Source organism: Apostichopus japonicus, chromosome 17 (assembly GCF_037975245.1).
Source record: "Apostichopus japonicus isolate 1M-3 chromosome 17, ASM3797524v1, whole genome shotgun sequence".
Taxonomy (NCBI): domain Eukaryota; kingdom Metazoa; phylum Echinodermata; class Holothuroidea; order Aspidochirotida; family Stichopodidae; genus Apostichopus; species Apostichopus japonicus.
In genome coordinates, this window is record NC_092577.1 from 33,515,346 (window position 1) to 33,530,907 (window position 15,562).

At 35.7% G+C, this 15,562-nt stretch overlaps 1 protein-coding gene across 4 annotated transcripts in view; it reads left to right on the forward strand.

Annotated features, from left to right (window-relative positions):
• LOC139984272 (uncharacterized) overlaps positions 1 to 15,562 on the forward strand; it is a 57,249-nt gene that overhangs the window by 34,548 nt on the left and 7,139 nt on the right. For 2 of the 4 annotated variants that reach the window (XM_071998112.1, XM_071998111.1), the window contains exons 6-13: positions 748 to 890; positions 2,637 to 2,840; positions 6,654 to 6,722; positions 10,059 to 10,139; positions 11,268 to 11,411; positions 12,679 to 12,822; positions 13,835 to 13,947; positions 14,921 to 15,127. In XM_071998112.1, the coding sequence (XP_071854213.1) occupies positions 748 to 890; positions 2,637 to 2,840; positions 6,654 to 6,722; positions 10,059 to 10,139; positions 11,268 to 11,411; positions 12,679 to 12,822; positions 13,835 to 13,947; positions 14,921 to 15,127 (1,105 nt within the window). The remainder of the gene's footprint in view (positions 1 to 747; positions 891 to 2,636; positions 2,841 to 6,653; positions 6,723 to 10,058; positions 10,140 to 11,267; positions 11,412 to 12,678; positions 12,823 to 13,834; positions 13,948 to 14,920; positions 15,128 to 15,562) is intronic. The other 2 variants (XM_071998113.1, XM_071998114.1) reach the window with 2 other exon arrangements.

Here is a 15,562-nt window from a genome sequence, read left to right on the forward strand (position 1 = left end):
GTTAATGTTCATCTTCAAATGAAAGGTTTGGCTAAATCGTAGTAGAGAGAGGATTAAAGTGCGATTGGTGATGTACTTTAGCCAGGTGTTAATGTTCATCTTCACATGTAAGTTTTGGCTAAATCATAACAGAAAGAGGATTAAAGTGCGATTGGTGATGTACTTTAGCCCAGTGTTAATGTTCATCTTCAAATGAAAGGTTTGGCTAAATCGAAACAGTGAGAGGACTAAGGTGGGAATGGTGATGTACTTTAGCCCGGTGTTAATGTTCATCTTCACATGAAAGGTTTAGTTAAATCGTAACAGTGAGAGGGCTTAGGTGAGAATGGTGATGGACTTTAGCCCTGTATTAATGTTCATCTTCAAATGAAAGGTTTGGCTAAATCGTAGTAGAGAGAGGGCTTAGGGTGAGAATGGTGATGAACTTTAGCCCGGTGTTAATGTTCATCTTCACATGAAAGTTTTAGCTAAATCGAAACAGAGAGAGGGCTTAGTTCAGAATGGTGATGGATTTTAGCCAGGTGTTAATGTTCATCTTCAAATGAAAGGTTTGGCTAAATGGTAGTAGAGAGAGGGCTTAGGGTGAGAATGGTGATGAACTTTAGCCCTGTATTAATGTTCATCTTCAAATGAAAGGTTTGGCTAAATCGTAGTAGAGAGAGGACTAAGGTGGGAATGGTGATGTACTTTAGCCCGGTGTTAATGTTCATCTTCAGGCTGTATTGCATCAATATGTTCTGTTTTTAGTTGTCAGTGGTCAGGCGATGTGGTCATTCTGATTGTTTCTTCTTCATGGAAGTCGGACGTCAGGCAGTGACCGGTTCAGGAGAGATGTGGATGCAAGTGGAAGATTCTGTTATTGCTCAAAATATTCACGAAGCTACCCTAAAGTAAGTAAAAACTTATCCTACATGAAAAACTGTAATTAAATTAAGTAAAATACACACTATAGGATGGAACGATATTACTGTGCGTGGAGAAAACTGCATTGTAATGGTAACAACAATTTTAACCGAAACTGTAGAAAAAATTGTAGGAAAAAGTCAAAAATTGTCCTAACCTATCCCACACTGGATAGAGTTAACTTATGATGTGAATTAGTACTGTATATAGAAAACAACAGTATATATAAAGTTAACTTGCTGTACATTACGAACAGACAACAATCTTGAGGAAGAGTTCTTGTTGTCTCTTGAATTTCTTTTTTTCAAATCCAAATGTCAAATGAATCCAAAGACCAAAGGAAAACACAATTTTTCAAGACAAAGACCTTGCAATAACCTTTAAAAAACACCCTGGCTATTTAATTCGTCAATGATTACCAACTATTTGTTAGCTTGACTGGTCAAGGGTTATGTAGAGACGTCATCCGAAATTTCTACAATTTCAGCGTCAACCTTTAGCTGCCTCTTTGGTCTTCATTCTGCCCTGAAACTTTTCTAAAAGAGAGGGAAAAAAAGAAGTTACCTAAGCAAGATTTGCATGCTTGTTCCGTTTTGTAACCTGTTGTCAAAGCACTGTGTTTTATTAAACTCAATTAAGTCAAACTATTCGTCCAATACTTTGAACCAGTTTACATAAATAGATTTTTCTTGCTCGAAGGCAAATGGAAGATATCGGATCCATCGTCGGAAGCTTTCAGTTCGTAAAGATCTCAAATCTGATGGCAGATTCTTGGCCAAGGGAAGGGAAAAATCCCTCTTTACGTACAAAAAAGTAATTACAAAATTGAATGCAAACGAGGATCACGTCGGTTTCCGTTACAGCTCAAAGCTTGCCTATAATTTTTAGGATTTACATGGAAAGTATGGCTCAGAGCTGTACGATGGGTAACGTTAAGATTGTTCAAATGGTCTCTCGTTACAATTATACTCGAGGGCAGATCCATTAGTTGGTTGAATAGTCTCGAAACAGATGTTTAAATGCATGAAGGAAAAATCTGAGATTTACTAATAAGAATATATCTAGATATTGCCTCCAGGTCTCTTCATACTTTACACATATTTTAACAGATGTAGTTTAAATACAAGTCTTTACCTATTTTGCATATATGCAAAGTAGGGCAGAAGTTGTAAATTTGTTTTGGATTGATATTAAAGTCAGATTACAGTACTTGTTAAAAAAAAGCTTTTTTTGGGCAGAAATAAAACCATTAGTGCCCTACTTTGTTTTTAGTTTATGTTATATAGAGTAAGAATAGTTATGTAAATTTTAGAGTGGCTATATATTGGTGTCTTGTTATTAGAGTGGGTTATACAATTTCATTGGAAAATAATATGGGTATAATTTTAAACCCTTCTTATGTTTATTGTGAAGGTCAAAAGTCATTTGAGGTCAGCAGATGTCAACATCTGAAAACTTTGTAATTATGAATAACTCTGAATGTAAATCTCGGACAAATGTCTTACTAGGTATTTAGATACATCATAGTGAATGCATAAGCACAGGTATTGTTTTTGTGGAAGCTAAAGGTCGTTCGAGTTCAAACATGGTGAAAGTCTGAAACCAATGCAAACACAATAACTGTCACAAAACAGGATTTCCTTTAAAAGGTCTTTCGATTGATATTTCAATTTTCACAAGACAAAACTTTCTTACTCCTAAGATCTTAATTCCTATCTTGACCCTCCTTTCAGTGCTATGCGTTCCTCTAGTCAAAATGAGGACATGCGCCCTCGCTCCCACAGCGGTGGCACCAGTCACTCTAGTAGCTCTTGGCGGATGCGCTGTGACAGCCTACCGGTGGGGAGCAGTGCTGGGAGCAGGTTATCCCGTACACGTGGCAACAGCGAAGGAGACGATGGCACCAGGGAAGACGATTACGCAAATCCTCCATCCGGGTAAAGTTATCTCGTTTTGTCTGCATAAATAATAATAAAAAATAATAGTAATATTAATAATAATGGAAAAAAACACAAAAACCAAGGGGCTAGGTGTAAGTGAAAAACTTTCTGTGGCCCTGAAGCTGGTTCTGTTTCCTACATCATTTGCTTTCCAAACTAATTCTGGCTTCTGAAACAAACACAGCTGAATCTAATTTTAAAACTTATTCCAGGAAATGAGGAATTTGAACTTACTCCAAGCATCCAAAACTTATATACAATTCCTTGAATGAGGAATTTGAACTTACTCCAAGCATCCAATTCTATTCATTGATGGCTTAGTAGTCATTGCCTTCACACATTTTGACAAGGTGGTTTAGGCTTCTGCGGTGCGCTTCTCATGTGGTGCAGGACGGGCATTTTTATTTATTTTTTGTTATTATGACTTTGTGTCATTGTCACAACATCCATGCTAGAGCAGCTGGTGGTTGATTTAATCATTTCTACATAGAGCTGCAAGTTCATGATGAATAAATTTGCTATGCAACAGCTTCATGGTACCATGAGCACTGTGTAAGTAACATTAAAGGAAAACCAAGTACCTGGAAAAGAAACAACGGTTACTTTCGTCCACCCAAAATTGCATCAGGGATGACTCAAAATGATACTTTACAAATGAATCGAAACAAATATGTTAAATTTGTGGTACAGAATATATATATATGATATTAAATTTTCTTATGAAAAAAATTCTGATTAAAAACATGTAAATTATTAAATATACAAGTAGAAATATAGAACATTTAAAATTAATGTAATTTAACTATAAATTATAATATATGAAATTTTCTTATTGAATTAATTCATTAATTAAGGTCTCACTAATTGGAAACATCCAAATGATTGTAACCCTCAGAAGAAAGTCTCTAATTGGACTGTGTATGTTACGATGGCCCCCATCACCCCTCCCCCTCTGCTGAAAAGATTGAGGGGATGTCCAATCATGATTATAACATGGTTTGGTCTGAGAGGCATTATAATGTCAAAATCACACAAATTGTCAAAACCTCAACACCAAAATTGTGCATTATTAAAAGCTAATTTCTTGCATATTTTACATTGTAATATGATGCTGGTCCTGTGATGACTTCACACGTTTTTAAATTGTTTTAAGGTCGAAACAAGCATATCTAGATAGAAAAGATCGTGACTACAGTTTTGTTATCTTATCAAAGTTTTACGCCAAACTGTCCGTGTTGAAAGAATTTGCCGTGAATTGCCAAATTTTGGGAACAATTTTCGCTTGCAGAGTATATATTCGATGCATAAACCTTCAATTAGGAGGACTGAAACATCCTATCTATGTTTAGATAACCATCCCTTGGGATCCTTGTTTACGTGTGAATTTAGAAACACTTTTTATGACTTTGAACAGGGCATCTTCATCTTTTGATAAACTTGCTTAAGGCAGGGGGGGGGGGGGGTGGAGGGGGAGCTTGAAAGACTAAACAACATCATTTTGAGGTCTTTATAATCTTTAACAAAGGAACTATTTTTCTTCAGGTGAATATTGTGACTTTTCAGCATTTCAAATTGTTCTTAACTTTAAATTTAAGGTTTTGCTTCGAGGATGAAATTTTATGTAGAAAGAAACCCCTGATTAGGACTTGGAATAGAATTTGCTGAATCAAGGTTATGATATTTATGGAAATTAGGCCTGAAAATTGCAGATTACGATAACAGATGGGAATATTCCGAAATTAATCCCGCAAGTAAAATTTTTGCCTGATTTTGTGTCATTTATTTTAATTGTGAATAGGCAAAAGGAGGAGATTGACTCGAAAGATAAATTACAAGACATGCGTTGTTAGTGAGGTTACGGAAAGGAGAATATTAGTAAGTTGTAGCAGAATTGATGTAAAGATATGGATGAAAAGTCATAAATTAAGTGTAACTGCCTATGAAGTTCTCCGTACACCCACACAGCCTTCCAGCAATCATTAGAAACAAACAAGTTTAAAAATAATTGTTAAATATTGCCTGAAAGCACCTCTGTGTCTTTGACATTATCAACAGGTTACCTCTGAATGCGATGCTATTTTGAATTACAGTAGTTGCAGAATCTATCCAAAAAGGAACAAAAAGCTTATTTTGTATGAAAGATGTATACTTGTTTCATGGTTGTAAACTCTAATTTGCAAACTTTGTAGTCATTAAAAGATTCCTTGCTTATTTTTCACCATCTGTGTTAAGCACAAAACAAAATCTCTGTCCACCTCTCTTTCTCTCTCTCTAGAGAGAGAGAGAGTGATGTAATGGATTAGATCTATAGATTAGAAAGTCACTTAAAATGTCTTTGATACAAAGTGGGACCTGAGCTTCAGCAAATCCCTCAATAAATTGAACAAATATGTAACATCCTTTCCCACTACTTCCCCAGGTAAGCATATTCAAATGATATGCAATTGTGACGTTTGCTCGTTTTTATTTATTTATTTATCTGTACTACTGTATATAGTATCCTGAGTAGCTCGATAAGCCATAGCTCTAATCTTCCCTTTGTTTACAAATATGGAATAAAAATTTACATAAAAACAGAAGAGTAAAAGGGGAAAGAAGAGAAACAGAAAAACAAAAATAATAGAATTATAAAATTAAAGGATTGGTTCAGGTGTTTGACATGTCTATTTTGTATGAAAGAGCTCAAAAAGACAAAAAGAAGAGTGAAGAAACTACCATATTTACTTAGTTCCTTGGAAGTGCAGAAGTCCTGATAGGAAACTTCTAGAGTATAAATCCAAGGTATTCCGGGTGAATTTCGCGAAAATTTTTGTAACTCCGAAAAACACAGTGAGACACTTTGTGGGTAGAAAAATGAAGGAAGGCCATTAGGGCCAGTGAGGGTGTACAGTGTTAAAAGATTACCAGGGCATTCTAGACACGGTAGAATGTGGTGCATAGGTTGTGGGGAGACAGGTAAGTGGGTCACTCGTAAATATATAAACCAGTAAGTTTTATAATGATAGCATGCTCTGTTAAGGAGTTATGACACTTTGAAGATATCAAAATTTCTTTAAAAACGACTGGTGTAGAAAGACTAACTGTGAGGGTGTGACGTCACATCCTCACTTCCTTAACATTTGTGAATATATTTCTTTAAAAATTATTTACATTTTTTAACACATTTGAAAATAATATAATCAAAAATTCTTCAGATGTTTAATCTCAAATACTTCCTTTGACAAATATGAGATCTCCTGACATATCTTTTGGTTGAAAGTCATGAAATCTCACAAAATATTTAGAGAAAAAAACAAAGACTTTTCAGGAATGTGAGGATGTGACATCACAACTAGTCAGATTTCAGCAGTTTCTACACAATCTGATAAAAATTTAAACTTGAATATCTCTCTAACCGAGAAAGATATTTGAACAGTTTTTTCACCATTGTGTTTCTTTTATTGTCCTCTTTCATATAACATAAACATGTATGGCAACTGAACCAATCCTTTAATAGAACATAACGATGAGAAAAGCAAAACAAATATTAAAAACTGTCAAGTTAAAGATGACCGAAAAGTGACGATGGGTTGAAAAGATTCTACACTTTGTCTCTGTGTCGTAACCCTTGACCTGACTTCAAAATGTGTGGTCAACACACACATGTGATATAAATACAGACTTAAAATGATGAAACCATCTATGTAGGGTGTATTGTCAAGCTGTTTGTATCAGGTTTACCAAGTTGCTTTTATCCTTTTAAATTGTTGTCATTTTGTGGAAACCCTATCATCAGATTCACATTTATCTCCTTTCAAACGTTGACAATAGTTCTTCTATCCGGCCACGGACTTGTAGCGAGGGGGCGGCCCCCTTTGAGGGGCTACGGTTTCCAACGAGGTACGGGTTGTGATTGGCATGTCGTGTGGCATTTTGTCTCTGGGCTGTTTCTCGATGTCAAAGCATTTTGTTTGCGCTTTCCGTTTTTGTTTTTTTTCCCCATTTCCTAGAGGAAGTTCATTTTAAACAACTGGATTTATTGTGCTTTTATTTAGTTTTTGCTCTGTGTATCTCTGACAGTAATATGCATCGATAATGGATTGGGATTTATGTATTTGAGTCCTTTGTGCAGACTTTCCAACTTTACTGTTTAACTGCAACGTGTGGAAGGTAAAGGGTGCAATGTATGGAAGGGTAAAGGGTACAATGTATGAAAGGGTAAAGGGAGGGGGGCTGGTCAGGAAAGTTTGGGAAAGGGGGTGGTTGGGAAAGGGGGGAGGGGTGAGGAAGTGGGTATGATAGAGGCTGTGCTTTGCCCCACTGCCCTTTAATATTGCAGCAAGAATTTGGGTTCCAGTTTGTTAAGCATACAGGATAAGGACAATGATGACAGGAAGTTTGCAGGATAAGTTGAAAGTTAAGGAGAGCATTTTCTTAAACATTCCAGTAGACACTAACTTTGAACACACTTTAGGAAATACCTTGATCATCAAAATTGACTGTTTGAAAAGACAAGAAAAAAAGAGTGCTGGTTCGTTGTCTCAGCAAAGTTGAATAATACCTATTGTCCTCACTTGTGTAACACAGATGTATAAATTCCAAGGCAAAGTTGTGATTGGTCAAGATTGCTAAGGTTTCGTGAAGAAAAGAAAGGCCAAGTCGAGATACGTGATTTCGTTTCTTGTATGAATAATCCGTTTCCTGAAAAAAAGGAAAAAAGAACCTTGGTTAAATTAAATAATGTTGACCTGGTTGTTTGGATGTAATTTCAAGCTGACCTTCATAAAAGTGCTTCAAGTGCTTCAAACATCCAGCTACATTTGAAGGTCATTATATAAGTCAAATATTCAACCAAGCTCTGTCTAATGAGCAAAATATAATCTCACTCTAATCTCCGGGTTTAAAAAGTAGAATAAAAAAAAAGAGATGAAAAGAAGTCCGCTCGTCATTTCCAAGTATGCGTTCTATCGAGAAGATGACTTTTCCAAAAGATAATCATTTTATAATACTGTGGAGGAATAAATTGCATCATTATCACACTATTCAACCCACGCAACTAATTGCTTTGTTTTGTACAGTAGATGGAATATATGGTAAATGTCATCAAATTATAGTGTTTGTTCATGTTTAAAAGAAGTGAATTGGGCAAGTCTCCTAACCATCATGTAATTTGACCAGTGTGAATTGCTGATGTTATGTAACTTTTCCAAGATTGCATAAGCCTTTCAATTTCAATAGAAAAAATTTAAAGAATCACTTGTTTATTGCACAGGTTATCAGTGTTTGTTCTTTTCACATTCTGCTGTAGAAATAGTTATGAAATTGGGAGTTTCTTCTCTCCATACTTTGAATAATTTTTTCTAAATTGATATTTGAATTCCTCTTCTAACTACAGTACAGTATATCTTGTGATATCAAGAAAACAGAAATAAACATACTTTGTTAATTTTTCTTTGTGAAGCAAATATGAGTTTCCTCCTCGCTGGATGTGTACAGTCCGAGCGTGTTTTGAGAGGCAAGCCATAAGATGTTTGCAAATTTTTCTTCTGGTGCTCCAGAAGAAGTTTTAAATCCTTTAAACATCGTTGATGTCTTCCTGGCTCACAACAAACTTCATAACATTTATCCTATCTTATGAAATGTTGGCATGTCTTTTTTATCTTTCAATGGATAAAAAAGATTTTATTAGAAAGTCTTGGATCGAAACTAGTCTGATTCCAGATTCCTTTCAGGGTTCTAGTTTAATACTTAATTATGAAATCAGGTTTTCTTTATGATTTGATGTTCTGAACACCTAAAAGATGCATTTATGTTTATGCTTTTGTGAAATAGTCCACCATATTGCAACACGGCATCTCTTGACACACAGGCACAGAGCACTGATATTCAGTACAGTAAAATATCATAGTACATTTTCCTTTAGTGTTGCGAATTGCAATACATCGTTAACACCCTCATCAAACCTGTAGCTTCTGAAACCAAATATCAAACATTCTACTCTCTCTCTGGTTCTGGAAAGCTTCTCGGTAATAAATACAGTAACTAATAATTAAAACAGAATGTTATGGGCAAGTTTAACTTTTAAAATCTGATTAGAACTGGAATAGTATTGTATATTAGTAATGAAACCTATCCACCTGCTTCAGTTTCATTGTGCTCATGTAGCCAATTTATCCATCCTGCGTGTGACTAGTTTGCTACATACTTGTCATTATCATGTTTATGCTGATACATATTGTGCAGCTATGCTTATCATCATGCATTTTCTATAGGTACCTGTGAAAGTTTGTCGTGCTGTGATCATGAGCATTTATTGCTAAATTACAAAACAATCTGATTATTGGCATATATTTGTTCATATCGAGTGAAAGTGTTTTGGAGATTAACCCGGGTTACAAAAATTGTTTGGTGCTGTAACTTTGGGCAAACCAGAACACATAGTACACACCCAGCGAGCTTACTATTTAAAGAGGTTTGCTCCAGATATATGTTGTTTGTTGTACAGTCCAGCAAAACAGAGCATGAGCACATATTTGGCTCAAGCATAAGCTATTTGTTTTCATACATACTGGCAGACCAGATCACATAGTACATATTGAGCTGGCAGGAATTTGCCCCAACGCTATGTTGTTGTACACAGACCAGAACACATACTACATATCAATTGAGATAATAAGGTTTTGCCTCAACACTATGCTGTTGTAAACATACAATACCTGAACACATAGTTCATATTGAAGTGTTAGGGATGTGTGTCAAACATAAGTTATTTGTATCCACACAAAATTGGCAGACCATAACACATAGTACATATTTAGCTTACAGGGACTTGCCCCAACACTATGTTACACAAACCAGAACACATAGTACATATCAATTGAGATAACAAGGTTTTGCCTCAACACTATGTTACACACAGACCAGAACACATAGTGCATATTGAGGCGACAGGGATGTGTGTCAAACAGTATAAGATGTCAGTATTAGGAGCTCATATTTGATATCATTTAAAACTTAATATGAAGATGCATGTGCATTTTGAGATGCTTTGATGTTAGTATTAATTTACTTGCTTAAATTAACATGTATGTACAATCAATGGATGGCTCTGTTTTAATAATTGTATGCTGGGTATTTGGTGCTGAATGGATATATCTTGCTGTTATATTTGCTTCATATTCCATCCATTTCTTTGCTTCTATCATCATCATCACATCACCTCTCATCACCTTGCAGCTTGCTCAAGTCTAGTAAGCCACGTCCAAGAACATCTAGCGAAGGAGAATCATTTTTCCGTGGTAACCCCACACCCGAGAGGTAAGGTTATCAAGATCTAAGCTCAGATCCATTGCACAACTATGAAATTCATCATATGTTTATTATCTTAAGGACCATCACCCTTATATTATGTGATGAAATTGCTCCTATCTCCCCCCCCCCTTTCCCCACTCAACTGCTCTGCCAAGATGTCAAAATTTCTGATATGTGTTCAAGACTTGCTTACAGTGAAAGAACGTCCAAGAACATACCTCTAAACAAATTAATTGCAAGAATTTCTGTACGAAAGAATATTAAAAGTCTCCAAATAGGGAGAAACCATTCTTTAATTAGTTGGAAACTTGATCTTTCCGTGCACAGGATGTTAGTGGGGTTTTTCTCGTTGCTGTTAAAGGATGATGGTAGATGTCTGTGAGTGGGGTTGAAGAAGGGGGGGTGGTTTATAAAGTAGCAATCTTTATCACAGAGGATAACATGGTGGAAAATGTTACGCCTCAAAACAAAATGCCTCAAGAAATAAAATGTCTTATTGAAACTTTCCTCCAAGTACAATGTGACTGGTTTTCTCGTTTGAACAATTCCAGATTTGCACTTGAGATATAATCTCACCCAGCATAAAATTGACTTTTTTCTGATCTCTCTTTAACACTCTTTTAGCAAAAGAAGATTACATTAATCTCCCATCAAATAGTGCTCTCAGATCACAAAACAGAAATTTGTTAGCCATTCCGGGGTTGCATATGATGTATCAAAGGGATTCATAACACAGAATAGCACCCTGACTGAGAATGACATTTGGCATATTATATATCATTTATGCTCTCATAAACAGTGATCAAACTCTTTCATTTTGCTCATTCATAGTGTGTCAAAACAGACATTTTGAGACATTCTGGGGGGGTGGCTTATGAAGTATCAAAGAGATTAATAACACAGAATAGCACCCTGACCGAGAATGACATTTGGCATATCATTTTTTATGCTCTCAAAAATGGTGATCAAACACTTTCATTTTGCTCGTTTATAGTGTGTCTTGGTTGGTCATGAATCTCAAAACCTTTTTGTGACGGTACGATCAAATTAATACAATAAACCTCATTCATATTTTCTGTTCTGACCCAGTTTTAAATTAATTAATCGCGAGCCTCTTTTACTTCCTCTCTACAGCCCTAGTAAGACCAGGGGTAGATACTCCATGCCTGCTATACGTAGTGCCAGTCTCTCTTCAGGTCACATGAGACCTATGAGTGTCCATCGGTTTGCAACCCAGTCAACCTCAAACTCACCTCCTATACCAAACAGTCCTCTCAGGTAATAATAATATTTGATTTTTATATAGCACTTTACACCAGCAATAGGTCTCAAAGCGCTTTAGAGACATTATATTACCCCTGGTCAATGATAACCTGTCCCAGAGACAATTCCTCCAGTAGGCAGCAGTTATATACTGCACCCAATGACAAGTTACCTCACAGGTACCCATTTAACCCCTGGGTGGAGAGAGGCAAGTGAGATAAAGCATCTTGCCTAGGGACACAACGTAATGAACTAGGCAGGAATCGAACCAGCAATCCTTGGATCATGAGTCTGATGCCTTAGCCAATTGGCCACCACGCTCTCTAATGCTCTGTAGGTAAACTGCTCACTGCCAAAAACTTTTTTGCTTTTTCTTAAATGTCATTTTTAAAAAGTATTGGCATTTGAACAATCCATAATTTTTCGTTGCAAGTTAATATTGTCACTGGAATTTATCCAACAAGATTAAAGTGAAGAAATTAAACAGGTTTAATGGATTACAAGGTATAAAAAGTGAAGAAAATATTGAAGAAAATAAACAGGTTTTATTCAATGGATTACAAGGTACATATTGATATCTTGACTGGATCTGGATACCTTCTGGAACGTAGATGGTGAAACTATTTCATATCGATTGAGGGATTAATATCTTGTTGATCAAGTTAAGTACCTAATTGGGCTTTACAGGAAACTTATTCTGTTCTCATAAAGTCTACATTCTACCAAATTTAAAGACTTGGCCCATTTTGGACTCTTCTTTTTCTTTTCATCGTTTTTCGGGAGTCCATTTCAGATGGTAGAACGGTGGATATCCCACTGATGAGGTCTAATGCCTCCGCCATTTATCCATTAGACCATAGCTCTTGTACTTAATGCAAGAATGCCTTACTCCGATTTTTACTATTCTTGTCATATTAATACAATGATTACAACGATTTCAATAACATAATATACCAGGATGAAACTTATTTCTGAATATTGTGATCATCTTGAGTAAACTTGGTTCTCTTTGTAGCAAATCCGTTCCTCTCCCAAATTTGCCTTTTGTTTCTAGTTTCAAATTACCATCATTAATAAAGTTTTCTGTTTGACCAGGCATATTTTACTTTGAAGGTGTATCGCTCTTAATACGATCATTTGCTCTTCTAGAGTTTTTTGTTGTCATTTGGAGGAAGAAAATGTATGTTTGGAAGACAATATGAACTGTCGACTGTCATTGTTTAAATCTGAGATGAAAATAAACACAATATTACCAGAATGTTTTGATGTTTTCATATTTTAGTGAGAGTCCCCGCAGCTTCACGGATGATCGGTTTATTCCTGGGCCCAATCATTCTGTCGGCCATTCACCCACTGATGTCTACAAAGATGATCATTTCTTCAGCCCATCCTACAACAACAATACACAGATTGATACCATCAAGAGGTATGTACAGTAGTCAAACCTTTTGTTTTAAATAATGTTATGATATGTCGATCATTTTGAGAAATGGTTTTACTCAGTAACTTCAAAGTTGTGATTTTGTTATTTGTTTAAAAGTCTGCTGAAGTTTCTTCCTTTCTCTGGTTCAATGATTAATCTCAATTGTATGGAAGGAAAATTGGGATGTGCTCCCTCTTTTAGAAAGTATGCAAATGTACTGAGGCTTCTGACTGGCACAAAATGGGGGATTGCCACTAGCTTAGAGCTGGATAGAGTAGTTGGTAGAGCCCAGGGTTCATGACCCAGAGGTCATGACCCAGAGGTCATGACCCAGAGGTCATGACCCAGAGGTCACTGGTTTGAACCCCATTCTAGCCAAACAATTTCAGTGCATTTTGCAAGTTTGTAAGAAAATTAATAATAAGTTCACAGTTTTCTTGATTAGAGAAACGTTAGAATAACATTGGAGAAACATTGGAGAAACATTGGAGAAACATTGGAGAAACATTGGAGAAACATTGGAGAAACATTAGAGAAACATTAGAATAACATTGGAGAAACAGTGGAAAAAACACTGGCGAAAAAAATACACTGGCGAAAAAAGGGGAGACACATTTGGGAGACACATTGGGTAGACACATTTGGGAAAGAAGTCATCAATGGATATGTTGACAAATCCTGAATTAGAACCCCTGGTACTAGCAACAAGTGTTTAAGGAGATTGCAATAATCAACAATATATTCTGTCAGCAGAAGTCATTTATAGCAAGAAGACCATAGTGTTAGCTGTTTCTAAATATAGTCTTGCCTTTGAGGTAATTGCTTTGAGGGGGAGGGGAGAATTGGGGAAGTTGTGGGGGTGTGTGATGGGGAATTGATAAATAAAACATGTTTATCAAAGACTTGAGAAACTTTTGTCAAGTGGGTTCATTGAACAGATGTTTTGAATCCTTGAGAAGTTCCCATACAGTATATAAAATATCATCAGTGATTGTTCTATCTGGATGTTCTTCAGGTATCCCAGTATATCCAGGAGTCGGACTCCAGACTCTCAATTTCCAATTCAAGAAGAGAGCACAGAATTAACAGACGAATATATGAACATGGCTGGATCGTCCAAAACATCAGGTAATAGAAATCTGTTTTCATCAGTCTGTGTGGTTTAGTTGGAAAAGTTTGTATTGTCAAACTAAGCAAATGATTAATCTCACCAAAGTCACCCCATTATCCGCATCCTCGCTCGTAAACGTTCTACGGGAATGTTCTAATTCTTGTAAGGATGTATGAGAAGGAAATGCATTTTTTCGATCACGGAGGTCTTGATGTTCTTTCGGATCAATCCTTCCATTTATGCCTATCTGTGATGATAAGGTGTTGCCAAAGTGAAACCGTCTATGAATATTCATAGAAGGATTTGGAGATCACCTGCAAAGTGTGAGCACCAATCAAATTGAAATATCTTTCTTGTTTTATACATGTACAAACAATGTTGGCTTTCAATGAGGAATATTTCATATTTTTGGTCTTCTCTTCAGTGTTTTATGTTTTCACAAACAAAACCAAAAATACATTATGAACTATATCTTTTTAATGATCAGGTTAGTCTTGCAAAAATCTTTTTTATGTATTTTTTGTATGTATTTTTGTATGTAATTTGTATGTATGTATGTATGTTTTGTTTGTATGTATGTCTTGCTTGTTTGTATGTATGTATGTTTTGTTTTGTTTGTATGTGTGTATGTGTGTATGTATGTTTTGTATGTATTTTTTGTATGTATTTTTTGTATGTATTTTGTATGTAATTTGTATGTATGTATGTATGTTTTGTTTGTTTGTATGTATGTATTGCTTGTTTGTATGTATGTATGTTTTGTTTTGTTTGTATGTGTGTATGTATGTATGTTTTGTATGTATTTTTTGTATGTATTTTGTATGTAATTTGTATGTATGTATGTATGTATGTATGTTTTGTTTGTTTGTATGTATGTATTGCTTGTTTGTATGTATGTATGTTTTGTTTGTATGTATGTATGTTTTGTATGTATTTTTTGTATGTATATTTTTGGTATACATTTTTATGTATTTTTTATTTGCAACGTAGATGAACACAACTCATACATGGATATGTCATCAACAAATCCAGCCGCAAGGTCTTCATTCTCTGGATCTTTGGGTGGTGGCGGTGTAACCAGTCCACCAACCTCGCCAACAACTAAGACCTTCATCCCACCCAGGAAGCATTCTACAGATCTTGCAGCATCCTCACCATCAGAGCCAGAGGGCTACATGATGATGGCACCAAGTTCAGGTAAGTTTCTCGGACACCACGAGCAGTTTGGATAACATTTGCTGACGGAAAAAAAAAAATTGTTACCTTTTTACAAAACCTTTTGGAGAGATTCCAGTATATAATGTATTTTAAAAAAAAAGGTCTTGTTGTGCCATTTTTGATATTTTTACTTCTATCATAATCCTTCATTTCCTTTAAAGAAGTGCATGTAAATAGTTAAAGGTGGTAATATTACACCATTATTGTATAGGTTTAACTCTAGTCCAAGGAAAAGTAAGTGGTGTGGTGGAGCAGATGAAAGACCCTTGCTCTGTTTGGTCTCTTTGATCACTTCTGGGGCAAATCGTTTCTGAAGGTTTGCTCGATCACTGCGCATCTTTGTAGTTTCCCTACTAAAAATTATAATTGTCTACATAGAATTGTCTTGCATTACTTCAGCTTTGCACAATACCG